This window comes from Cynocephalus volans, chromosome 8 (assembly GCF_027409185.1).
Source record: "Cynocephalus volans isolate mCynVol1 chromosome 8, mCynVol1.pri, whole genome shotgun sequence".
Taxonomy (NCBI): Eukaryota; Metazoa; Chordata; class Mammalia; order Dermoptera; family Cynocephalidae; genus Cynocephalus; species Cynocephalus volans.
Window position 1 is genome coordinate 123096895 of NC_084467.1, and position 25609 is coordinate 123122503.

The window sequence follows — 25609 nt, forward strand, 5'->3', positions numbered from 1 at the left end:
GTGTGTGTGTGTGTGTGTGTGTGTGTGTGTGTGTGTGTGTGAAATCTTTCTCAATAGTGTGGAAATGTTTTCCTGCTTGCTTCACTTCAATGTTCAATTATAACAAGCCATGCACACCCAGCATGCCAGAACCCCTAAAATATGAGGACTACTCGTACTTCAGGAGAAATCACAAGGGTTGGAAATTGCGGAAACAACAAAAGATTTTATGAGCCCCCAAAATACTTCTAGGTGTGTGGATATGACAACCCAATAAAAAGGAACAAACACCCAACCTAGAGCCTTCTAAAATTTAGATTCCAGCCTTTCCACATCGTTCAGCTCCCAAGCACCCTCCCATAGAAGTGAGAAAACCCAAAGAGGAGACGCTAGAGGAGGCTCAGGTGTGGCAACCCTTATAGGATATGCGGTGTCCAGAGGAAGTGGGGGGGCATTTAATGCACGGAACAGTGGAAATTTTGGTGCCTTCTGCGGTCAGCTCCTTTGGTTGAGTTTGCAGCACTCAGAAGCAACTTCTACTCCTTCAGCCCAACTCTGCCTGCAGGCCTCATCGCCTCAAAGCCGCCCCCCCTCCCCCGAGGCCGGCACGAGGGCGTAACTCAGGAGTGTTCACAATCGAACATCTGTGGGTCTTGCAGGCGGAGCCATCCGGTTCCCGGTGGAAGAATTGGGAGGGCGGGGCTACGCGAGCCAGCGAGCTGGGGGGCTGGGCTAGGCTAGGGTGAGTGCGGCCCATCTCGCGAGAAGGACTCGATTCCGGCTCCCTGCAAAACTGACAACTATATTTACTAGTTAGGGAAACCCATAGGCCTAACATCCCTAAATCCTTTCCCTTACTGAGTATAGCAATCTGGGACACTGAGAGACTCCTGTCCCCCAGTCACAAGCCCCGGAACGCACCAACCAGGACACTGCTACTTCCGCGCACGCGCCGTGCAAGCCTCTGCCTCCCCTTCCCGGAGAGCCTAGAACCAAGCTACGGTGGCTCTGTTGGGGATAAATTATTAAGGTTCCATTGTTTTGCAAGCCCAATCCGAGAACTGTGAATTCGCTGGGACGTTTTAGGAAGGCGGCCACGAAGGCACTTGCCGAAGGGAGTAGATATATGGATTTGGAAATGGGATGGGGTAAATCTGTGGAAGACCAAGTGCGGGAAGAAAATTCCGTCTCCCCTTCCCAAGCAGTGCCCGGAGTTGGCAAACTTTGAAGGCGCGCCCTGCGCCGAGAGTCCCGCCTTGGAGGTGTGGCCGCGCGCTGCCCCGGGCGGAGGCGGGCCTGCTCCCCGCCAGCCCTGCTAGAGGCCGAGCGCGCCGCACCCACTTCACGCTGCGCAGCTTGGGTCTGCACCAGACGTGCGAAGGTGATCCAGGTGAGTCCTAGTCCCCGCGGGCAGCAAGGAGCACTGGCCCTCGATGGGCACCAGCGCTGGGCACCGCCTATATGCCAGCCGCCCGGGGGGCTGAGTGAGGACTCGCTCGTTCTCTGAACGCCCTGCCCCTCCCCCCATCAGTAGATTTGAGCTCTGTATTTTCATACCCTTTGCTCTCCACCTGCCCTACGTCCTCTCCCAGATGGAGTGAGTTTGCAGTGTCTAAGCAGGCCCAGCTTCGCTATGTATATAACTCGGGGAAATTCTCAAGGTCAACCCTTCCTCAGTTCCTTCCTTTTCTCTCCTCCTCTCCCCGGGTTGTGTATTCCGGGGGCTCTCTCGTCCTGCCTTCCGGAGCCCACTCGACCTTGCCAACTGCAGCTCTGGTGCAGAGGATGAGCGAGCGGGGCACGCAGGGGAAGTTGGCTGTGCAGGACTGATCGGTAACGCTGGTTTGGGAATTGGCCTGCGAGCGCTGCGCCTGCTGCGGAGGTGGATGTGTTGCTAGGAACCTTCGGCGAGAGCCTGGGGGGAATTGTGTTTGTTTTCTTTCGGCCTCAGGGAAACGTTTGTCCATTTGCATAGGAACCGGTAAATGGGTCGTTTACTCCTGCCTTAGAGCAGAAGACGCCTCAGGGGTGGAGAAGGAATCTTCATTTAAGGTTATTCCTTGGATTTCAGAAAACTTCCCTCCTTAGCTGGTGTCGCTGCGGGAGGCTCAGGGCCACGGCGGTGGGACAGCTGCAGGGCGGTGGAAGGGGCTGGAGACTCGTTAGTGAGTCATTCTGCGACGTTGTGGCTTCTGCTGATACTTTCTTTGGGAGTCACGAGTTTACGAGCTACATTGTAACCAAGGGGACAAGTGAGTGTGGGGAAGGAGGTAAGAAAAAGCAGAGACGGGCGGATGGGTAGGACAGGAGAGGCAGGGGTTGGAAGTTTAATCCCTTAAGTAGGGAAAGGAGGTGTCCTAAAGGGAAAGGCCACTTCCTGCACTGCAGATGTATGCTGTGGGCCTAGGTGTGGTCATGCGGAATGCAGCAGATTTTAGATTCCTTGTGGTGCCAGCAGGAGCAAGGGCTTCTCTTGGGAAATCTATAGATCACCTGAAGCCTGCAGTTTCTGGGAAGCACCCAAGGTCAAACCAATAGAGCAGTTACAGGCTATGTTTTATTGAAGTGAATTCAGTATTGAGAGCGTAACATATTATCTGAGTCAGGGAATGGAGAAGGTTTATTCTCACAGGAGTTAAATTTAAGGACTTAAAACTATCATCCAAAATGCAAACAAATACTTTCACCTCTGAGAAGACATTCGGTTTGGTTTCCTTCCTGACATAATGTTACAGAAATAGAAAGCTTTGTCAAGTGATTTTTTTAAAAACCAATGTTACTATATATAAAAGGCAGCGATACTGTAGCCAGCCATAGAAACAGCACTTCAGGGGCTTCCTCAGATTAGGGAACAAAACTGGAGAAGGGCAATGTTCCCTCTTATTTAGACTTTCTCCTGCAGGCCTAGAGTTCTGAGGAGACAATCCTGAACAGGAACCCTCTCATTAGGAGGTTAGCACAGAGAAGGAACATACATGGAAGAAGGGCTTTACCCATTATCCCGAGAAATACTGAGAAGCCCCTGGAGCAGTCTGGAATGAGGAGAATGTCAAATCAATCCATCAAAAGTAATTTAGTGCCTACTGCACATCTAGGTGTATTTTGACATATTGTCCCCCATATACATACTTAAATATTCTGAATCTATATTCAGAACACCATTGCCGACCATAATTGACCATGAGTCGTTTAGTGTTTTAAAGCAGAATTTAGAAGTTTAGAAGAACGTACTGCTATTGTTTTTGCAATTGAATTCATTAATACGACTTTTAACATCTTTCTGAACAAGAAGAACTTACCAGTTATCATCAGGTAGATTACTACTATATAAAATTACTGACAGTTTCTCTCACTCTCTCTTATAGTGTCTACCTACCTATCTGTCTGTCTTTGTGGGCAGAAAAGCAGCAATGCGGCAATAGGAAAATTGTACTATCTTCCAAATGCATTTGTGAACACCTTTAAGAATTTCAGCATTTGGAATTTCAGCTCCTCCTGTTACCCTCTGAAGTTTTTCTAGAGTTGACCTGTGCATTAACTGGAACTTGGGTTCTAAGATTTGGTGCCTTAATCCACTTTTTTTTCCCCATTAATAAATGATGTTTTATTTCTCCAGCTTAAGAAATGTGAATGTGCCACAGCTTCATTCTATGTAAAGGCAGGCATGAAAAAAATCAAACCCGTTTCAGGGAAGAGCCAGGCAGTAGCCTAGGTGGTTTCTTCATTGGGGGTGGCTGGTACTCCAGCAGGGATTCAGCAGCTGCTAAGAACTAACTACAGGCTGCCTGCATTTCCTGTGATGGAAAATCCAAGTGGTGTCAGTGTGACTCACCGAGATTTTTTTTTTTCTCTTCTGGAAGTCATAGCTTAATTTCCCTATGACTCTAGGTTCCTGTGGAATGTCAGTTAAAGGACAGGTATGTGGGAATCATAGTGTAAAAACGAAGTACCAATTTTCATATTGCTTTGCTCCATGCAAACCTGTATGCCTGAAAGATTGGAGGAAGTTTTTTCCTTCCTGTAATCATTACTTCTTTTGTCAGACTGCAGTGCTGACACACATTAAATAGAAAATGTTCCTTTTTGGAACTTTCCCAAGTTTTTTTCCTTTCCAATTAGGAACATCTAAGGCTTTAATCAGTCACAGTCATGGAGTTAATTATTAGCTCTCTCTTCTTGTTAATATATTTTATGCTCAGGAGAGAGTTTGGGGAGGTGGAAATGTTTCAAAAGATGTCAGGTATGATCAAACTTGCTCTTCAGCCTCACTGAAAGGCAGTATAGCCAAGGGTTGAGAGCATACCCTAGAGCCAGACTGCCTGGCGGTGTGGGATTCCAGGTTTTGCTCTATGATAGCTGTGTGACCTTGGGCACATTACTTAACCTCTCCCATGCTCAGTTTCCCCATCTTCAAATTGGAGATAATAATATACTGTAGGGATGCTATGAGGACTTAAATGAGCTAATATTGATGAAACTGCTTAGGACAGGGTTTGACCCATACTAAGTAATGTGCACACTAATAATAAAATTTCTCCTACTGCTCTCCCTCTAGTATATATCATACCCTTTGGACACACTAGTCTCCTTTTTCTTCTTTATACAAGTCAAGCCTTTTCCCGTCTCCAAGCCCCAGCACTTGCTGTCCTCTTTGCCTGTGTTGTCTCTCTCACATCACTGTTTATGTCCTTCACAGCCCTTATCTCAATCTGTTGCTCTCCCGTTTTATGGTCCTCCTATGTTGTTGACTTTCCTACACACACACACACCTGACTATGTATTCTGGAGGTTCAGGACCTTCTCAGTCTGGATCACCAGTGTAGCCTTGAACCTCGAGTACATGGCATTTAGCAGAGGATAAATAGAGGAAGGAATCATTATGAGAAAATACTGAAGAAGGTTGTCGGCATAGACCTTAGGCAAGCATTCCATTTAGGTAAAATGCTTTGTTCTTCATTGAATTTATCAAATCAGTTTCATTTATTCAATGATGAAATGTCTTGGGGTTTTTTTCCTCCCTTTTTTTTTTTCTGGTGCAAACATGCCATTTATTTATTTTTAATTTTTGTTGAATCATAGTTGATTATACATATTTTTGGGATTCAATGTTGGCATATGTTGATCAATTCAATATTACTAGTATATATATTGTTACAAATTGTACTTATTCTTTACGCCCCTTGTCCAATCTCTCCCTGTCCCCCTCTCCCTCCCCCCTCCCCCCTCTGATAACCCTAGATTTCTTCTCTCCCTCTGAAAGAGTAATGGTTACTCTGTTGATTTGTTGCCTGGATGATCTGTCCAGTGCTGAGAGATGTGTTCAGTTCCCCCAATATTGTCATAGAGCGGATGCTTCTTCTGTCACTCTGGAATGGGCTTTGTGGAGAAAGACATCCTCTTCTTTTCTTTGGTCTCTGCTGGTGACTCTTCTTGTGTCAACGCACTCCAGTGGTTGGCAGACCATCTGTGTGGTGGCTGTGGTGTCTAGCCACTTTCGTGGCAGCCATGGTTATTGTGGTGGCTGTGGTGGGCCACCCACATGGAGGTGATGTTTTTGGCATGCTCCTTGGTGCTGGCAGTGCCTGGTTGTGGGAGGGGGGGTCCAGTCCCGGCGGCCCGAGGCGCTAATGGTGTGCCTGGGCCGGAACTAATTTTTTGTCCTTTGCTTACTTCTAAAACGGGGGAACTTCCTGCTGGAACCAGTACTTGAGCTGTGTGGTTGAGCTAAATTGCTGCTTTGCTGCTGTTTCCCTAGGGAAGGCTTTTTGTGCAGCTCAGGGTTTAATGGTTGACCTTATAGGTACTTCCAGCTCTCCAGAGACCCAGTGGATCTGTGTTCTGTAGAATCTCTGATCTGGGCCTGAGTCTTTTTGTCAAACTGCACCCCATGCAATTCTGCATTCTTGACCAGTCTCCTCTGAGTGGTCCTGCGCTGATTGGGGAGCGGATCGGCAGTCCTTGCTTTGTCTCAGTGTTCTCCCAGTGGGCCCATCTCCCCCCCGCCTGTGCTCTAGACACTTCCCATGGGACGGGCCATGCTCTGGTCCCTTGCAATGACTCACCGGCCTCTGAATGGCTCCTTTTTTTCAGTTGTTCTGGCTCCTCACTCCTGTGTGAGTCCACAGCAACCCTATTAGTGGTCTTGCAGTCTTGGGGGGCACCAAGGCCCCCTTCTCCCCAGCTGCCTCCAAGCAACCCCATCCAAAGAGTACAGCTGCAGCTTCTCCTGGCTCCTGCTCCGTGCGCTCAGCCTTTTTACCCTTTCTGTATCCCATGGCTTCTCCCATTCTCTCCCCTGCCCTCAGAGTTTTCTGCCTTCAGACCATAGGAAATATCCTGTGGGTTGTCTCTGGGATCACATCTCCTGGGAGGCTCAGCTCCAGATGGTCTATCATGGCCCAGGGCTTCTAGCTTAGATGTCAAGGAACTCTCTCCCATAGAGCCTAATGCATCAAGAATCTGTTTGGGAAAGTTTGTCAACACACTTGCAGGGGAACCTGGGGTTTGTTCTGTCTTGTAACAATTCTAGTTTTCTTAGATTCCTGAAGAGCAGAATTACCAGTTTTCCCTAGGGGAGATCCAGTTCCATTCAGGCATGTGATTTAGTGACTGGTCACACAGAAGTCAAACACCAGAGAAGAGAGGAGGTTGTTTGTTTTTCTGGCCTTAACACAGTTTGTGTCAGTGCAAGATTGTCCCATATAACCAAGAACCATTCATTTGGACTTGAGCATCCTGCCGCCCTTCCCTCCCCCACTCCCAGCCAGTGCACTAATGTATTAAACAATTGTTTTCAGTATGGACAATTCACCAGAGTGCTGGAATTAAAGTAACAACTGAAATGTGAATATTTTATACAGTCATTTAACCATAAAACTGAATATATTTGGATTATAGCTCATTTATCTCTCAGAGGTACAGATCATGCATCCTCTTAACTTAGCTTCCACTTTCCAAATATTCTGCCAGCAACATTGATGAAGAACTGAAGAATATGTGGCACAGGGAAGGACCACTTTATGACCTGTCTGCTGTTCTTTGCCTCACTTGAATTAATGATCAAGTGCTGGATAAATAATGCTATTCCTATTCAATTAACTTTTCATTTTTAGTTCTTAAAGAACTGTCGTCTACTGAACATGAAATGCAGCTGTGAGGTAACAGTTACTTTTCATCACCTGGGTGTTTATTCCTTAAGTGTCTTTTAAATATACCAGTCATTTGAAAGTTTGACACTCAGACAGATTTTATCATCTGTTAAATATAGACGTGGACCAGAGATGGCATTTTGAAAATGTAGGATGAACTCAAAGAAATCCCAAGACTCTCCTTTTTTTCTCTCTCATTATGGAAACAGAATTACTTTTATGTTGCTTCCCTTCAGACTCTTATATTTTCTCCACGGAGCTCAGGAAGCTCAGCTGCATTGTCTGGAGATCATTTTGAGGCCTGTTCCTTTGTGGAAATATCTGGAGGCATAAGTGAGGCTGGGCAACCCAGGGAAGCTTTAAGTGAACTGTGTACCACCTCACCCCCAGCACCACCTCAGATTTTTCTGAACTACCATCTGGTATTTAGAACACAGGGAAGGCCATTTGGTGTGAGCAGACCAGCCCTTTAGTTACCTTCCTTGCATGTTACTCTCATTAAAATGTTGATTTTTGCCATGTAAAATAAGGTACCCTATGTAAGGAAGATTGGATTATTAGCACAGGCAGCCAAGTAGGATTTTAATGAAGCATTGGACAATAGCTCCAAGTTGATCTGTGAATGCTTTATCATTGTCCCATTCTTGTATGCATTAAAAAAAAAAAAAAAAAGCAGCTGAGGAATTACAGTACAATTTGAGGAAAACTATCAAAATGGAAGTAGGAGTGACCATTGTCCAAGTTGGACTTTGTTTGTTGGAGGCAAAGGAAGAGCTGAAAGTCAAAATCTTTTCTCCCTTAAAATTCCAATTGTCATTTAGTAAAAGATATGATGGTATAACTTCATGGCTCAGAAGTGATAAATTATTTGAGGCTAGTGCCCAAATCCACAAAGCTTGCCTTTTGCTCTGTTTGTGCAATGCTCATTGTGCCCTGGGGAATTTCTGTCGGGCAGCCAAGAAGGCCTTGGGTAAATAGTGAAAGAGAACTTTACCCCAGGAGTGTTGTATTGAATGCTTCTCAGGCAGTTTTCTGGGTAAGCCTGTTGTGACTGAAGTAACCCTGCCCCAGCAAGATAGGGCAAGGATAGGACAAGCAAAGATAGAATTGGAGGAAAGGTTGATTGAAGCTTTAGCACTGGAGTAGTTATGTTCCCAGGAGATTCTGTCAGTAGAATTCCTAGAGGAAAGTACCTTAGCCAGATATAATGAAGCTCTACGTTGCTAACTCAAGTACTGGAATGGAGCCTGTCTTCTCAGGTTTAGACCAACACTGCCTCATTTTAAGCTTAAGTGTGATCACTCCTAAAGAGAGACTTTTCAGTGGTGCCTTAAAACCCACCGGGTGCCTACTGACTCTGACTACACTGAAGGTGTTGCTCTGAGTGCTGATTCAAGTTCCTTTTAGACCTTCTATTTAATGTTCTCTCCACTGAACTCTTTTGTCTTCTAGAAGCAGATGCTTCTGCAGTTGCTAATAAGGGAGAACAGAAAGTTTTCTATCCTATTTCTGTCTTTCTCCAGCCTTTTTTTCTTTTTTTTGTTGTTTGTTTCATTCTGTTGTACCCTGTTTCTGATCATTGCTATGGGGGAAAAATCTGGAATTGGATATTTGCTTACTTAGTTGCCTGTGTCACCTACTGGAACATGAGTGTTGTGAGGACAGGGGCCAGAGCCTGGCTTGTTTACCTCTTCGTCTCCTGCTCCTGGCCCAGAGAGTGGCACCTGGTAGGCACTCAGTAAACCTGAATAAGTAAATGAATGTTTGGTCACCCCCATGCAGTGATGAGCAGTGTCTGGCTGCAAGGTTTGATTTGCACAAGCACTAAAATCCTGCTTCCTCCTGAATGCACCTACTTTTCACATAACATACTTTAATATGGCTGGTTACAGAGAGTTCAGAGAAGGAGGGGGATATAAGTAGTGCTAAGCTTTGTTTGCTATTTTAAAATGGCAGTTATAAATTATAAAATGTATATTATCATTTAGTCAAACATCCCCTTTTATAATTGAACCAAGTCAAAGACAGCAGAACATTAACATACGTAACATAAGCTAATAACATTTATTAAATACTTACTATGTGTTTATAGACAGTATCTCAATTTAATTCTCACAACAACCCTTTGAGGTGGGGTAGGTACCATTATTATCTCCATTTAACAAATGAGGAAACTGAGGCTGCTGGCAGATGCTGTGTAATTTTCCCAGTGACTGTCAAGTAGGAGGTGTGAGAAATAGGTTCTGAACCCAAACAATCTGATTCCAGAACTCCACTCTTAACTGCAAAGCAGTCTCATGTACCGCATACAGCTGATACATGGCAGGATTCAAGCTAGAAGTTGGGTCTCATCGTTTGGTTCCATCGTAACACTGCCTGTTCCTCTGTCTTCCCAATTACTAATTATTTGTCAGGCCATTTTTTATATAACTCTAAAAATATATATTTGCTCATTGTGGAAATTCCAGAAAAGTACAAATAAAAATCTGTAACCCAGCCATCTAGAAATGACTATGTTTGTGATTTTGATATTTTCTTCCTTAATTTTTTCTATTATTGAGAAAGCTAAGATTATGCTGCATATACACTTTTGTTCACCTAACATGCTGCACATTAAACCTGTTTCAACATCTTTAATTTTTGTATACACCATTTTAATGGTTGTATAATATTCCATTTTATAGGTACATTATTTATTTAACTGACCCATTGTTCTTTGACATGTGTACTATTTCTGGTTTTGCCATTATTAATGTGCTGAAGCAAATGTCTTTGAACCAAATCTGTTTGTGTTTCTCATTATTACCTCAGGGTAGATTCCTAATAGAATTAATGAGCCAAAGGCTATGAACATTATAAAGGATATTAGCTATTGCCAGGTTGTCCTTCAGATGGTTCTATTTTATGCTTCTCCCAACAGTGTATAACACTAGATACTTTTAACTGTGTAGTGGAGGGTTTCAACTCATAAATTTTAATTTATACAGCTGGTTTGAGACTAACCTGGAAAACTGCATGATGATTGACAAATGCTATTATATCACCAAGTGAACTGCAAAGTAATCTACACCCGTATTGAAAGGTGAGCTCAGAAAGGACTGTGGAACTGTGTGCTATGTGTCTAGCACTCTGTAGAAGATGGAGTCTACAACAAAGTTCCCACTCTCAAGAACCTTATCTTGGTCTGTAAAAGGGTTGCTGGTGACACAGAGTAGTAATCAACAAAAAGTGGTGTGCAGTCCAAATGAGTGCTCATGTTATCAGTTATCAGTTCCTCAAGCCTGTCCCTGTAGGCTATCTGCTACCTCTGGGCTGGCACAACCCAGGGCGTGACTGTGGCTACTTAGGGCATGGCAACTGTGAACTAAGCTGCCTCCCTTCCCAGTGCATGCCTTCACGCACAAAAGCCACCCTCTAAGGGATGGGAACATCTGTCTCTTTGCCCTGGAGTCCTCAGAACACAGGATTTAACAAATGATAAAGTTTTCTTTCTTTTTTTTTTTTTTCTCGTGACCGGCGCTCAGCCAGGGAGTGCACCGGTCATTCTTATATAGGATCCGAACCCGCGGCGGGAGCGTCGCCGCGCTGCTAGCGCAGCACGCTACCGAGTGCGCCACGGGCTCAGCCCTGATAAAGTTTTCTTAAACCTTGATTCAATTAAGCTGATTCTTTCCTTAAAGGACAAGCCTTAACCATTTCTCACTCCCTGTTGGATTTATGTTTTCAGCAACTATGATGACAGCTTTTCTCTATGTTCTGAATTCCTCTTTTGTAAGTAAGTCATACATACAGTTTCTTCCATGGTTTTAATGGATACTTTTGAGGGAAGAAGAGGAAACTTAAATAGGTTAGGTGCATACTTTATACCAGGCACTGTGCCCAATGATGAACATTACCTCAGTTGTGTGTGCTGGGAGTGGGGAGGATCATTTCTGAAAGCTACCTGGAGTTGCAGGTCACATCATTTATTCCACAAGCATCTGTGAACATGCACACTATGTTTAGCATGGAAGATGCCAGACAAATATGGTTCCTTTCTCATGGAAGCTTAGAGGCTGTGATAATTGGCTGCTGTCTCTGTTTCAAGTACAGGTTGTTCTGGTGTATGAAGCAGGACTCCTCACTTGGTAGGAGTGCAAGGAGGTGTCAGGTAGGGCTGCACCTACACAGATGTGTCCACAGTTCCTGTAGGGAGAGCCTCAGAGAGAGTAGACATGCTGCTGCCTGAGCGCTCCCATTGTCTCCACAACTGATTATGTGGTCTGTATTTGTCTGTTTTTGTTGCTTATAACAAAATACCTGAAACTAAGTAGTTTGTAAAGAAATAAAATATATTTCTTACAGTTTTGGAGGCTGGTAAATCAACAGTCCAGGGGATGAATCTGGTGAGGGCCTTTTTCTTGGTGGTGACTCTCCACAGCAATGCAAAGTGTCACATGGCGAGAATGGTCCGAGCAAGAGAGAGCTCACCTCCTCACTTGCTCTCCTTTTAAAGCCATCAGAACCACTCCCATTACCATCCATTAAACCATCAACTTATTACTCTATGAATGGATCAATCCATTCACAAGGGTACAGTCCTATAATCTAATCACCACTTTAAGGCCCCACCTTTCAATTACCATAACAGGATATTCCACCCTCTTAACACTGTTACAGTGCAGATTAAGTTTCCAAAAAAAGAACCTTTGGGGGATACATTGAACTCATAGCATTCTGCCCCTGACCAACTTTCATGTCCTTCTCACAGGTAAATACATTCATTTCATTCCCAAAATCTTAGCTTGCTGTCTCAGTTCATTTTTGTGTTGCTGTAACAGCATACCTGAAACTGGGTAATTTATAAAGAAAAGAGGTTTATTTGGCTCATGATTCTGGGACAGCTGCATCTGGCACGGGCATCAGGATGCTTCTACTCATGGCAGAAAGTGGCAGGGCCGTCAGTGGGTACAAGCAGATCACATGGCAGAGGAAGCAAGGGTGGGGGAGGTGCTTTTAAACAACCAGCTCTCCAGGGAACTAAGAGAGCAAGAACTCACTCACTGCCTTCCCCCCTCAGCATTAATCCATTCATGAGAGAGGATCGGCTCCCTTGACTCAAACAGCTTCCAACAACTGCCACATTGGGGATCAAATTTCCACATGAGCTCTGGGAGGACAACACATCCAAACTCCATCACTTGCATCAGCTCAAAAGTCCATAGTCTCATCTATGAAATCAAACAAGTTATTTACTGCCAAGATACAATGGTGGGACAGGCATAGGGTACATATTCCCTTTCAAAAAAGGAGAAATAGGCCAAAATAATGGGGTAACAGGTCCTAAGCATGTCTGAAACCCAGCAGGACAGGCATCAAATCTTACAGTTGAAGAATAATCTCCCTTGACTCCATGTCTGGCATCCTTTCCACACGGATGAAGGGTGATGGAGTTTGGATGTGTTGTCCCCTCCAAAACTCATGTGGAAATTTGATCCCCAATTTGGCAGTGTTGGAAACTGATTGAGTCATAGGGGCAGATCCCTCGTGAATGGATTAATGCTCTCCCTGGGGGAGGGGGGATTAACAAGTGAGTTCTCGCTCTGTTAGTTCCTGCGAGAGCTGGTTGTTTAATAGACACTGGCACCTCCAATCTCTCTCTCGTTTCCTCTCGCCATGTGATCTGCTTGTACCTGCTGGCTGCCTGCCACTTTCCGCCATGAGTAGAAGCAGCCTGAGGCCTGTGCTAGATACAGCTGTCCCAGAATAACCCAAATAAACCTCTTTTCCATATAAATTACCCAATTTTAGGTATTTCTGTTATAGCAACACAAAACAGAATAAAACAGAGGGTTTGGGTCCTCAAGTCCTCAGACAGCCCTGCTATGGCTTTCCTGGTGTCAGACCATGCTTTAGCTTTCTCAGGGTGGTGTTGCATGCTGATAGCTCTACAATTCTGAGGTCTCCATGGTGGTCCCACTCCCACAGCTCCACTAGGCATATTCCTGGTGAAGGTTCTCTGCTGCAACTCCAACCCCACATTTCCACTCAGCATTGCTCTAGTGAAGGCTCTGCAGTGACTCTACCCCTGTGACAGATCTCTTCCTGGGTCCCTAGGCTTTTCCATGCATCCTTTGAAATCTGGGTGTGATGCCTCCACAAGCTCTTGCATTCTGCAAGCCTGCAGACTCAACACCACAAGGACACTACCAATGCTTCCAGCTTTTATCTTCCAAAGCTGTGGGTCCAGCAGCACCTGGGGCCAATTTAGCCATGGCTGGAGCGGCTGAAGCAGCTGGAGCAGCCAGGGTGTGGGGAGCAGCATCCCAAGGTTGCCCTGGGCAGTGAGCCCATGGAGGGCTCCAATCTGTTCCCTGAAATCATTCTGTCTTCCTAGACCTCTGGGCCTGTGATGGGAGAGAACACCTTAAAGATCTCTCAAGTGCCTTCTGGGTCTTTCTTCCATTCTCTCAATGATTCCTCCCTTCTGTCCCGATCTCCTTAGCAAATGGTCACTGGGCTACATGCTTGGTTTTCTCTACTGAACACATTTTACTCTTTACACAGCCAGACTGAAAGGTTTCCAATTTTTTGTCCTCTGCTTCTCTTTTAATTATATATTCTGGCTTTACATCATGCCTTTGCTGCCATTCAGCATTCTGGTCACCACCATTTAACCAGTCTCTAAGAGGTTCCAAACTTCCCTTGGTCTCCTTGTCTTCTAAGTCCTCATCAGAATCTAGGCTTTTTCTAGCCTACTTACTCCTCCAAATTCTTCCAGCCTGTGCCCATTACCCAGTTCCAAAGCTTCTTCCACACTTTCAGGTATTCGTTATAAGCAACAGCCCACTCTTGATACCAATTTTCTATATTAGTCCCTTTCTGTTGCTTATAACAAAATACCTGAAACTGGGTAATGTATAAAGAAAAGAGGTTTATTTCTTAGTTTCAGAGGCCGGGAAGTCCAAAGTCCAGGGAATACGTCTGGTGAGGGCCTTTTTCTACAGCACTGCAGTGTTATCTACCACATGGCAAGAATGGGCTGAGCAAGAGAGCTAACCTCTTCACTTGCTCTCCTTTTAAAGCCATCAGAACCATGCCATTACCACCCATTAAACCTCAACTTATTACTCCATGAATGGATCAATCCACTAAGGGTACAGTCCTACAATCTAATCACTTGTTTAAGGCCCCACCTTTCAATTTCCATGTTAGGATTTTCCACCCTCTTAACACTGTCACAGTGGAGATTAAGTTTCTAACACATGAACCTTTGGGGGACACATTCAACTCATAGCAGTCCTTTGGAAACCATCCACTCTAGCATCAAACTCTGGGTCCCCCCCTTACTGTTAATTCTCTGCCCTTCAAAAAATATTTGTTCCTGGCTCTGCATGCCCCGTTCAGATTCATACTGAATACATATCACATTAACAAAGTGTGAGGAGAGTAATTTTCACTAGGGGGTGAATACCTAGCAGGTTAATCTTGCAGACTGTATTTATACTTTAAAAGAGGAGCTCAGTAGTAAATATGAATTCCTAACTGTAGATTCTAATTGTAGACTGTACAAGCAGTTGCTTTCCTGAGTGTTTTGTGCCTACAGCAAAGACAGGGAAGCTTGGAGGCCAGCCAGAGACCCTTTGCTCTCCGTGGCCACACAGGTGGGTTGGGATCTACTGAAAACCACTTGGAGGTGGTCTTCTGCTGAGTCATGGAGACAGCCCCTTCCAGTGTATGTCCCCACCCCTCAAAGGAGGGGCAGTGGACATACCTCACAAGCAACTCAAGGGGGAGAGTGCAGAAGGGGGAAATGGATGAGAATTCTTGTGAACCATGATGGGGGAGAGGGCAGGTTTTTAGGACTGAGGTCCCAAATGTTTTTTTGAGCTAAGAGAAACTTGCTTTTAAAGAACTGAGTTGTGTGCCTATCCCAAATTCCATATTGAGAAAGATGTTCTGACCCAAATGTCAGTTCAGCTCTGAATTTTCACGTGGGACTAAAAGGAACATTGTAACCAAATGAATCTGAGTTTGCATCCGAGCTCTGGAAGTATTGAACTTGGGAACATTAATTAAGCTCTGGGCATTCTTTGGAAAAGAGGAATATTATCATCTTGTTGGTTTGTCTGTAGATGCATTTTGGAGCAAGGTACCCTCCAAGGTTTACAGGAGAGATTGAAGCCAGGCAGTTGTCAAGGATGGAAATTCTCAAACTGAACACAGAACACACAGGAGCTGTGGCTTGCGGTGGCCTTGCACATGATAGGCAGTTGATTAATGATCTTTTGAAGCATCACAGCTGTTCCTGTGTCCTGCCATGCTCTGACCCTTCTTCCATCTGGTGATCAAAGCTCAGAGAGGTTGAAGGGCCAGCACTGATTTACCATGAGGTTATTAGGGTTTCCTCCCACCTGCCAAGTTTTGTTCTCCTTGGTGCCCAGTCTGTTTCCTTCCTTTTCTCTTCTTTCCTCCTAGGGCAGGGCAGTACCTAAAATTAGCTGAAATTGCTGAACACTGGTAAATGAGCAGGGATTAATTTTTTCTCCAAACATTTTATTATGAAAATTTTTAGACATATAAAAAAGTTGAAAGAATTGTACATTAACATCCCTGTATATAGGCTTGTATCATCATTTTTTAAAAAGCACTTCAAAATAAGTTGCAGACATCAGAACACTTCATGGGACTAGTTTTGAACTGATGATTTGATGAGCAACCAAATGCCCCCTCAGAGCTGCCCAAAGCTGTATGACTTGGCAGCACCATAGGCTCTGGAGCCATGACCTGCTTTCAAAGCACTCAAGCTGGGCCTTTCCCTACCTGTAGATGTCTGCTGCTGCACTGGCTCATGCCCCAGGATTGAAGGGAAGCCTCAAGGTCCCTGCCCTCACAGTGTCCACACAGACAAAAAACTTGGAATCATTGCATACATACTGTTTTATATCCTGTTTCCTTCCTCTCTCTCTGAAATTTATTGTATTCTTTAGTATTTTGCCATGTTAAATATTTTTTTCCATAAATGTGATTTTTAGTGGCTGTATCTTACTCCAGCAGTAATTACTGTAACAGTATAGATAAATCTCATAAACGTAACGTTGATTAAAAGAAATCAGGCATAAAAGAGAATATGATCGTGTAATTTTCTTGTGCATATTGCATAAATGAATAATTTTTATAATTTCTATTATACAGTAATATCTCCAATGACCTCTTAGAAACAGCAGGTTGACGTACACCTCTTTTTGATCCATCTGTATGCATTTGCTGTTAATAAAGCATCATGATCCTCAAGGCCTCATACCATGTGATGCCCACAGTGGTAGGGGCCGTATCCCAATGGGGTGTTCTTTCTTCCACAGAGCCAAGATGGCTGTCCTCTCTAAGGAATATGGCTTCGTGGTTCTCACTGGTGCTGCCAGCTTCATAATGGTAGCTCATCTAGCCATCAATGTTTCCAAGGCCCGCAAGAAGTACAAGGTGGAGGTGAGTGGGAACACAAGCCAGTGCTTTTGTAGGCTTGTCTGGGGGCCACAAGCTCATCCAAGAACTTTGCACTTGTGGAGGGAAAGTCAGGAGCTAGTGGCAGACAGTACCAGTTTTAGGACTGTATCTACTTTGTGGCAGGAAAGAGGCAAGAAATATGGAACCCTGCTGGGCAGTAGTTTCCATCTTGTTCTACTTTGTTTCTTCTATAGAAAGACCTAGGTATGCTCCGGATTAGAATTGTGTGCTTTTGGCTGGATCTATTTGCTAGGAAGAACATCACTATATTTTCTAAAGAGGATTAAATGGCAACATTGTTTCCTAGTGTGCCACTTTAAAAATGATGTCTTACTGTGATTTTCCTGTTTTCCAGGTAGAAAAGAAATACGTAACGCTAAGGCTAGCCTGGGCTTAGAGATTAATTAGCACAGGGAGGCAATCTATGAAATACTTCCTTTAATTCTAGCTGATCGAGTAGAAATAATTACTAAAGTTGTCCCTGGTGAGCAACATTTGAATGTCTATTTCTGTTTAGCAACTTACAGTGTCCCTCACAGGAGCTACTTTTTAAAGTTTTCATATCGTTTCTTTTTTTCCTTCCAATGGACACTTCCATTAACATTCTCACACAATTTCTATTCCACTGTTAAGGGAAATCTTGAAAGGATGTCGTATTTGATGACTCTTGGGAAGGAACTATTTCCCCATAGCATCTTTGTAATGCATCTGAAATCCACCACTGATGCATAACATCAATGAAAAGTACTGAGTTTACACAAGCTGCCTCTATCCCTTGTGCACTACAGGACAGACATTCTTACTACTAGATATTTAATAGACACATTGAATCTGCATCTGAGAATTGAGACCTTTGTCACTATAAATATTTAAGCAGAAATTGAATAATCATCTATCAAGGGTATGATAGAAGATGCTTTGGGACACATTATCTTTAAGGTTAATTTTAACTCTCAACACTGAATGCTATTCTTGACCATCTGCTCTATGATGTGCTTTGTTTAACAGTATCCTACCATGTACAGCACAGACCCTGAAAATGGGCACCTCTTCAACTGCATTCAGCGGGCCCACCAGAACACGTGAGTGTCGGCCCTGCTGGGCACCCAAGACATACATAAAAAATTATGTATGTAAACAGACTGAATATTAAGCAAAATTAAAAGTCAGAATGGTGGGATTTCTGGATAATCTTTTCCAAAAATGTCCTTAAAGTTGCATTACCTTCTACAGTATTTGCAGCATGTCCCATCTAAACTGATGCTGAATCTCCCAACCCTAGGGGGTGAAGAGATTTTGAGTTCTGTAAGGAAACCCACTGTAATTCTCCAAGCCTTCCTGATCAGTTTGCGACATATGACGTCCTTTTATTCGTCATGTTCTGAGGTACTTCTAATCCCATGCAGAGCAAGAGGGTGGATAACAGTGGCTGGGTCTTCTCCCACCATTGCTTATTTTTACTCTCAAGTTTCTAACTTGGCAAGTGAGAATTTAAAGGCTCTTAGTGCCACATAGGCATACTTATTAAATGGGGCACTCTTTAAAAAGTTTTCTTCTGTCTATTCCAGATTGGAAGTGTATCCTCCCTTCTTATTTTTTCTAGCTGTTGGAGGCGTTTACCACCCGGTAAGTTTTTTTTTTTTTGGGGGGGGGGGTTCCATCTATTGGATTTAGTTCACTGAGCTACTATCAGGGAGGAAAGGAGGAAATGAACATTTAATGAACATCTTCCGTGTCTAGGCACCATGTATTTGAAAGGATTTTACTCAATTACTTTTTTGCGGGGGGAGGCTGGCTGGTAACGGGGACCCAAACTCTTGACTTTGGTGTTATAACACCACACTCTAACCAACTGAACTAACCAGGCAGCCCCCTCAATTACTTCTTACACAATTCTTTAAAGTAGACGGGCTTTCCCCCACTCTATAGAAAAGAAAGTCTCTTGGATACTATTTAACTTTTACAGGGTCAAATAGCTACAGAGTAGAAGAATCAGAATTTGAACCCAGGTCTGTCTGATTCTGTTTCCTGTTTACAAGAGTCTTCATTTGCCATGTTCATTCATTCATATAACAAACATGTTCTCAGCCCCTGAGGTGACAGAAGTGAACGAAACAGTCAAAGACCCCTGTTTTCATGGAGCTTGCCTTTTAGTTGGGGTCACAAACAAAAAGCAACATAAGTGAATTATGTAGTGTGTGAGAAGGTGGAGAGGACACAGGAAGTGTGGAGCAGGGGACAGTTCTGAATAGCAGACAGTGAAACAAAACACAAAGGAGGTGAGGGAGGAGGTGCAGCATGTGTCTCCAGACATCCAGGAGGAAGGCAAGGGCAAGGCCCTGAGGCCGGAGCCTCCCCGATCTGGTGAGCAGTGAGAAGGCCAGGGGAGTGCAGAGAGGAGCAGGAATTGAGGGCAGAGGGGTGATACAAGACCACTCAGGCCTTGTAGGCTATCTATTAGCCCTTGCAGGCCACAGATTTGGTCTGCATTTCAACATATCTTTAAAAAAGCAAGTTTGTCTGCACCTGATTAATTGCCATTTGGGTCTTGCCTTGGACAGGAAGTGTTCACCTTAAAGAAGCCACATTATCCCCTGAATTGTGTCCTAACCAGGGTTCTGGCCCTTCACACTTCTGGTTCTAAGCTTTCCATAACCCTCTGGTCTGTTCCTGAAATGGCCTTGTGTTTTTGTTAATAAGCTGCCAGAATGGCACTTCTATAGTCTATGACCTTGAAAGAGTGTATTTTTTTCAAAGAAACATCAGCTGCTCTTGCATCTCTGAGAAAAGCTATTTCCTTCTGGTGCTTCTAAAGAGCCCATTCCTAGAAAGTGACTAGACTAGCTGGACTGAATAGCCCAGTCTGTCTAGATTAGGCATCACCTGATGCTCCCCCAACCCCATCCCACTTCCTAGATCCCATTCCTTGTGCATTGTTCTTAAAAATACTCTAAGACCTACTCTGAGGACAAGCAACAAACTATTGTTCCTAGATTGATAGTAATTATGCAACATTGTAGTAAAAAAAAAAAAAGGCCAGGCAGAGACTACAGACTTGTAAATAGTGACTTGGGGTCCTGGGGTTTTTATTTTCATTTGTTTCATTCTCCTACTGATATTTCACTTTACCCAAAATCAACCCAAACAAACAAAAATCCTGACACAGTAACCTTACCACCACCGATGGCACTACTGAATTGGAAAGGCACTTGGGCAAAATGACCTTCTCATACACTCTTTTTGTTCTCTCCTTACTCCTTTTGAACAAAGGGGTCACCCCAGGATGGCACCCAAATGGAAGGATTTTTCATCTTAAATACATTTTTCCTTTCTCTTCTCAAGGATGCAGGGAACAGAGAGACTTTTCCCTCAAAAACTGCATATTCTGGGTCTCACAACACGATACTCTCCCCACTTTCTCTAGTGGACCCCACTCATACATGCAGGCTGCAGCACCACCTATGTAGAGCCCCTGCCAGTGAACAGCTTCACTGGAGACAGTGCAACACACAGCGGTCTGTGTTCACAGGCCCACTTGAGACAACTGGGCTTTTCCTCTAATCCCCACTTATTGTCTGTTTCCTCTTCTGGCCTACCCTGAGACCCACAGGCCTGCCTCTCCTTCTCTTGTGCTGGAGCACAAGTTCCCCAAGTTGTCCGGGGCAAGTTGGGAAATTTCTTCCATCCATCTATCCAGGAGAAAGCCAGTACTCATTTCCCAGGTCCACAAGCCATACGCAGAAGAAGAATCACAGGTCTTTGATTTTCCTGACTGAAACAGATAACTTAATTCTCACCCCAACTTTGGTGAGAAGCATTTTAGCAAATCTATGAAATTATTAACTTTTTGCTAACACATTGTGTAATCAACCCTAGGTATTAATAAAGGTTTGCCTGTTTCTTTAATGCAAATACTAATGTACCCCTTTTATCTTAGCGAATAGCTTCTAGCTTGGGCTTGGCCTGGATTGTTGGACGAGTTCTTTATGCTTATGGCTATTACACAGGAGGTAAGTACATACTGACATCTGTGAAGGAAACAAATTTAAAATGTTATGCTACTATATTTTTTCTTCTTAGAGCTTTAAGAAAAGGGGAAGTAGCGTGATATTTAGATGAAAGATCTATTATCTTCTTTCTTTTTACTAACTTTTAAATAGTAACAAAACTTATTTTTATTGAGCATTTTCTACGTGCCAGTTGCTGTTCTAAGAAGTTTGCGTATGCTATTTAACCTTGCAACAGCTCTATGATATCTAGATAATATCTCATTTTATATATGAAGAAACTGAGGCCTAAAAGGATTAAGGCTCTAGGACATATAACTACTGATCATAAACTAGTAAACAGGATTCAAATCTACAGTCTGACTCTGGAGCCTAACCACTACTATAAACGGTGCACCTGAGAGAAAGAAAAAGGCATTTTTGGCTATACTTCTTTGAAAAAAGAAAATACTTCCGTGGTCCTAGAGCAAAGTTTCTCTAGTTATATCCCACAATTTTCCAAGGTCCAGGCAGTACTACTGTGATACATTGCTTTGCGTGCAGTATCTGAAACACCCACAGCTTTAGGCTAAAGAGTTGGTTAACCTCCCAAGGCCAGGTTGTCTAATGTACAACCACAGATACCATGATAGATTGGCTTGTGGATGTTGAAAGTACCGTAATTCTGGAGCATCCCCAGTAACTTCTGCTTTTTCTCTTTCAGAACCCAGCAAGCGGAATCGAGGAGCCCTGGGGTCCATCGCCCTCATTGGCTTGATGGGCACAACTGTGTGCTCTGCTTTCCAGCACCTTGGTTGGGTCAAAACTGGCTTAGGCAGTGGGTCCAAAAGCTGCCATTAAAGAATTGTAGAGGTTTAAAAACTTTCATTCATTTGGAATGGCTTACATTTCAAGTTACATTTCTTTTCTAGATATAATAAAAACTTAGCTGGCATCAGCCTCATACCTAAACCTCCAGACTCATACCAGTCATTCTTTTTGAGTCTCTATTTAAAATAAATAGCCTGTTCCTGCTAGATGAGAGAGGAGCCAAGGTACCGAGTCCCTCTCCTCACCCTGCCAGTGGATGCTTACATAGAAGGTGAAGTGGAGGAAATGTCTGATTGGGCTAATGTGTTCATAACTGTGCCACATGATGAAAAATTAAGGAGTCTTTTAGCTCTAGTTAGGATATATTACCACTTGATATTAATACTTAGGATAACAGGATTTTTAAAAATCTCTATTGATTGCTTCTATTTTTTTAAAAACTGAAGCAACAGACTAAAATTAAGTAGATGAAACCTAACAGAGATGAATGTAACTGTCTATGTTTGGATATAAAGATCTGATTGCATAGGTACAAGTGGGGAAGGATACATTCAGGTACAAATGTAGAAGATTTTTTAAAAGTTTTAGTTGATTTAAAGAACAATGCAAGTTGGCAGAATAAGATAGTTGCTCCAAAAACTAAGTGGCCATAAACTACCTTAACAGAAATATAGCATCTAGATCTGTTCCGTCTAATACAGTAACAACTAGCCACATGTGACTAAATTTAAATTAATAAAATTTAAATTAAATCAGTTCCTCAGTTGCACTAGCCACATTTCAAGTGCTTAATTCAAGTGCCTATGAGGATTAGAGATAGGATTTTAACCCAGGCCTGACTCTAAAATCCATGCATTTTTCATTGTACCACTCTATCACTTAAGCTCTGGGGATGAAACATCTAAAGGATACAATGTTGTGGTCAGCCACTGAAGATGGTCATCGTTAAGCCAGATGACCACCTGCAGCCATAGGGGCATTTGATAAGGAGACGACTAGATGAGTATATACTCCAGTATTAGTTCACTAGAAATTTTCACCAGCGTAGAGAAAAATTTTTTAAATGAGGACAGTTTTTCTTAAAGTTTTAACGTGTATTCTTTTTTTTACATTAACATGTTCCTTTATGAAATAATGGTAATAATGTATGGTAGGAGTTGTAATAAGCTAACTTTTGCTTGTTTTTGTTTTATAAGAAATGTACCTAAGGGCCAGCCTCTGGCTCACTTGGCAGAGTGTGGTGCTGGTAACACCAAGGCCACAGGTTCGGATCCTTATATAGGGATGGCCGGTTGGCTCACTTGAGTGAGCGTGGTGCTGACAACACCAAGTCAAGGGTTAAGATCCCCTTACCGGTCATATTTTAAAATAAAAAATAAAAAAAGAAGAAATGTACCTAAAAGAGGCTAGAGAACTTGCTGAGGTTTCCTTTCTCACTGTACAGATTACAGGCATCAGTGAGGCAGGGCAGTGAAGACCTGGAGACGAAGCTGGCTTTGCACCTCTGTTTGAAGTCTAACATGGTATACTTTTCAAATAATGTGACCCATCTTTGTCATTTTGTCACTGCAGAATGGGCTCAAATGGAGTTTTTATAAAGAACCCCAGAACATAAAGGGTGCTGTGGTTGAAGTGCGGAACGCTTTTCAATTCCTTACTCCCCACTAACAGCAATTCCAGGGAACCCTAGGGCTTGGCAGAATCCAGTTGATAGATGGCTGCTATAGAATAAGTCTGGCAAATTTCTGATAAACTCCTTTGTGAAGAAAAAATTGGTGTAAGTACTGCTACCATTAACTACTCACCTATTGGCAGTGTACATTCCAAAGAGTTGGTTTATTTCTGTAGAGAAACACTGAGTTTTGCTACAGGTGGAAATTAATACTTTAAGTATTTCCACCTGCAGGAAGCTGTATGCCTTGGGCAAGTTTATTAACCTCCCCATGCCTCAGCTTGCCAGATGTAAGCCAGGGATAATGATAATACTTATCATATAAACTTCTTGAGGATCAAACAACAAAGCATGCACAGTGCCTAGCAGGGGACAAAGGAAGCACAGGAGCCACCTGCTGGTGCAGCTCATTCATCAAAAGTCAACAACCAGGTTATCCTCTATGCTGTATGGACCCCCCGTTTGCCTCCTTTTCTTTTCATCCCTAATAGCACTTCCCTCCAAAGATGATCTCCTAAGTAAATAAAATACTAAATAAAAAGCAGTCTCTCAGTTCCTTTCCTCTTAAGCATCACTGTCCAGTAGAACTTTCTGACATGATGGAAATATTCTATATCGGCACTGTCCAATAAAGTAACCACTACCCATGTATGGCTACTGAGTGTGTGAAATGTGGCTGGAGCAACTGATGAGCTTTTTATTTAATTTTAACTAATTTACATGTAAGTAGCTACCTGTGGCCAGCAGCTACTGTACTTCGATAGAACAGCTGTTAAAGCAGTGATTCTCAACCTTGGATGCCCATTAAATTCACCTGGGAACCTTTTAAGACTCCATATACCCAGATTCATTAAATCACAATCTCATTATTTTTAAAACTCTCTCTGGGCAATTCTAATGGGCACCTAAAACAGCCACCTGAGGATCTTGTTAAACTGCAGATTTGAAAGCATAGGTCTGAAGTGGGAACTGATTCTGCATTTTTAACAAGCAAATGCTGCTGGTCCCCGCACCACACAATAACAAGGCTCTAACCCAGACTGTAATCACTTATTCAAACACTGAGTGCTTACTATGAGCCCAGTGACATGACAGTTCCTGCTTACAGAGTTTACATTTTAGTTGGGGGAAGATATAATTAGCCTGTAGGACTATTTCTGTATGGAGCTACTAAAAAGCCAAGTTAGAGATCAGGATTCTAAGCTATTGCAAAGGAGTGAGCCAACATCAGACAGCATTTTTTTTCTTCAAGATTCATACGATTCCAAAAAAATTTTTGTCAACACACTTAGCACAGGAATCTATCAAAGAAATCGTAAATGCATATAAAAGGATATGAGTTGGACCTATTTGCATGTGGCCTCATCAGGATCCCAGGTTAGCTGTTATTCCCTTTAAGAAAATCCTAGGAAAGATGTACTCAAATGTTAACAGTAGTCACCTCTGGAATATAAAATTAGATTGGGGGGAGAGAGAGGGTGGGAGAAGGGTATCTTCTGCTGCTTAATTCTCAAAAGTAAATCAAAATAATCGTGGAGGAAAAAAAGAAAACCCCCAGAAAAATTTAGCTAGATGGTACAAATTCCAAATCAGAGAAAGGCCTGGCCTCCTAATAAAGTCTATGTTTCACTAAATATGTTTTTGCAGATATTATTACTCACAAGATATTTCACTAACAGAATTTTTTTAGGTAAATTTTTCAGGTAAAAAATTTTTGTTCAAATCTTTGTTCAGGTACATTTGTGAAACACACTTTGGGCCGTGCTGGGTGTGAGAGGTTGAATAATGGCCCCCCCAAGTATGTCCACGTCCTAATTCCCAGAATGTGCGAATGTTCCCTTATATGGCAAAAAAGGGACTTTGCAGATATTAAGGATCTTGAGATGGGAAATCATTATGGACTATCTAGGTAGGCCCTAAATGCAACAACAAGGGTCCTTATAAGAGGGAGGCCAAGGGAGATTTGACTATGCAAAGAAGGTGGCAATGGGAGCAGAGAGAGATTTGAAGATGCTAAACTGCTGGCTTTGAAGATAAAGGATAGCGTCAAGAGCCCAGTGACTCTGCAAGGAATGCAGCTTTAGAAGCTGAAAAGGCAAAGAAAAAGATTCTCTCCTAGAGCCTCTAGAGGGAGTGTGGCCCTGACAACTCCTTGGTTTTGGCCAAGTGAAACCATTTTGGACTTCTGACATCCAGAGCTATAACAAAATAAAATTTGAGTTTTAAGTCACTAAGTTTGTGTAGTTTGTTACAATAGGTACAGGAAATTAATACACTGGGTTAAGTTCTAGGAACCATGCTGGGTGGTTAGTTTAGTTGGTTAGAGCACAGCCCTCTAACATCAAGGTCAAGGGTTCAGATCCCCATACCACCCAGCAACCAAAAAAAAAAAAAAAAGTTCTAGGAACCAGGGAAGGTACAGAGAGCATAGGAATTAAGAGTTCCACACTTGGTTTAAACCTGCTCCTCAACTTATTGACTTGCCTAGGACTAAGACTTGTCTACAGTTC

The 25609-nt window shown here is 43.1% G+C and overlaps 1 protein-coding gene across 1 annotated transcript; it reads left to right on the forward strand.

The window, feature by feature from the left end:
- The first annotated feature begins 1251 nt into the window (after positions 1-1251).
- MGST3 (microsomal glutathione S-transferase 3) lies at positions 1252-21568 on the forward strand. The gene is made up of 6 exons (XM_063106633.1): positions 1252-1369; positions 16469-16592; positions 17619-17692; positions 18179-18236; positions 20548-20620; positions 21321-21568. The coding sequence occupies exons 2-6, from the start codon at positions 16476-16478 to the stop codon at positions 21455-21457; spliced, it is 459 nt and encodes a 152-aa protein (XP_062962703.1). The 5' UTR covers positions 1252-1369; positions 16469-16475; the 3' UTR covers positions 21458-21568.
- Positions 21569-25609: the final 4041 nt, after the last annotated feature.

Bases quoted from the DNA above. Each gene is read 5' to 3' on its own strand.
- MGST3 (XM_063106633.1), top strand. From the start codon at position 16,476: ATGGCTGTCCTCTCTAAGGAATATGGCTTCGTGGTTCTCACTGGTGCT. The intron at 16,593-17,618 runs GTGAGTGGGAAC...TTTGTTTAACAG, and splicing joins GCAAGAAGTACAAGGTGGAG to TATCCTACCATGTACAGCAC. The intron at 17,693-18,178 runs GTGAGTGTCGGC...TGTCTATTCCAG, and splicing joins CAGCGGGCCCACCAGAACAC to ATTGGAAGTGTATCCTCCCT.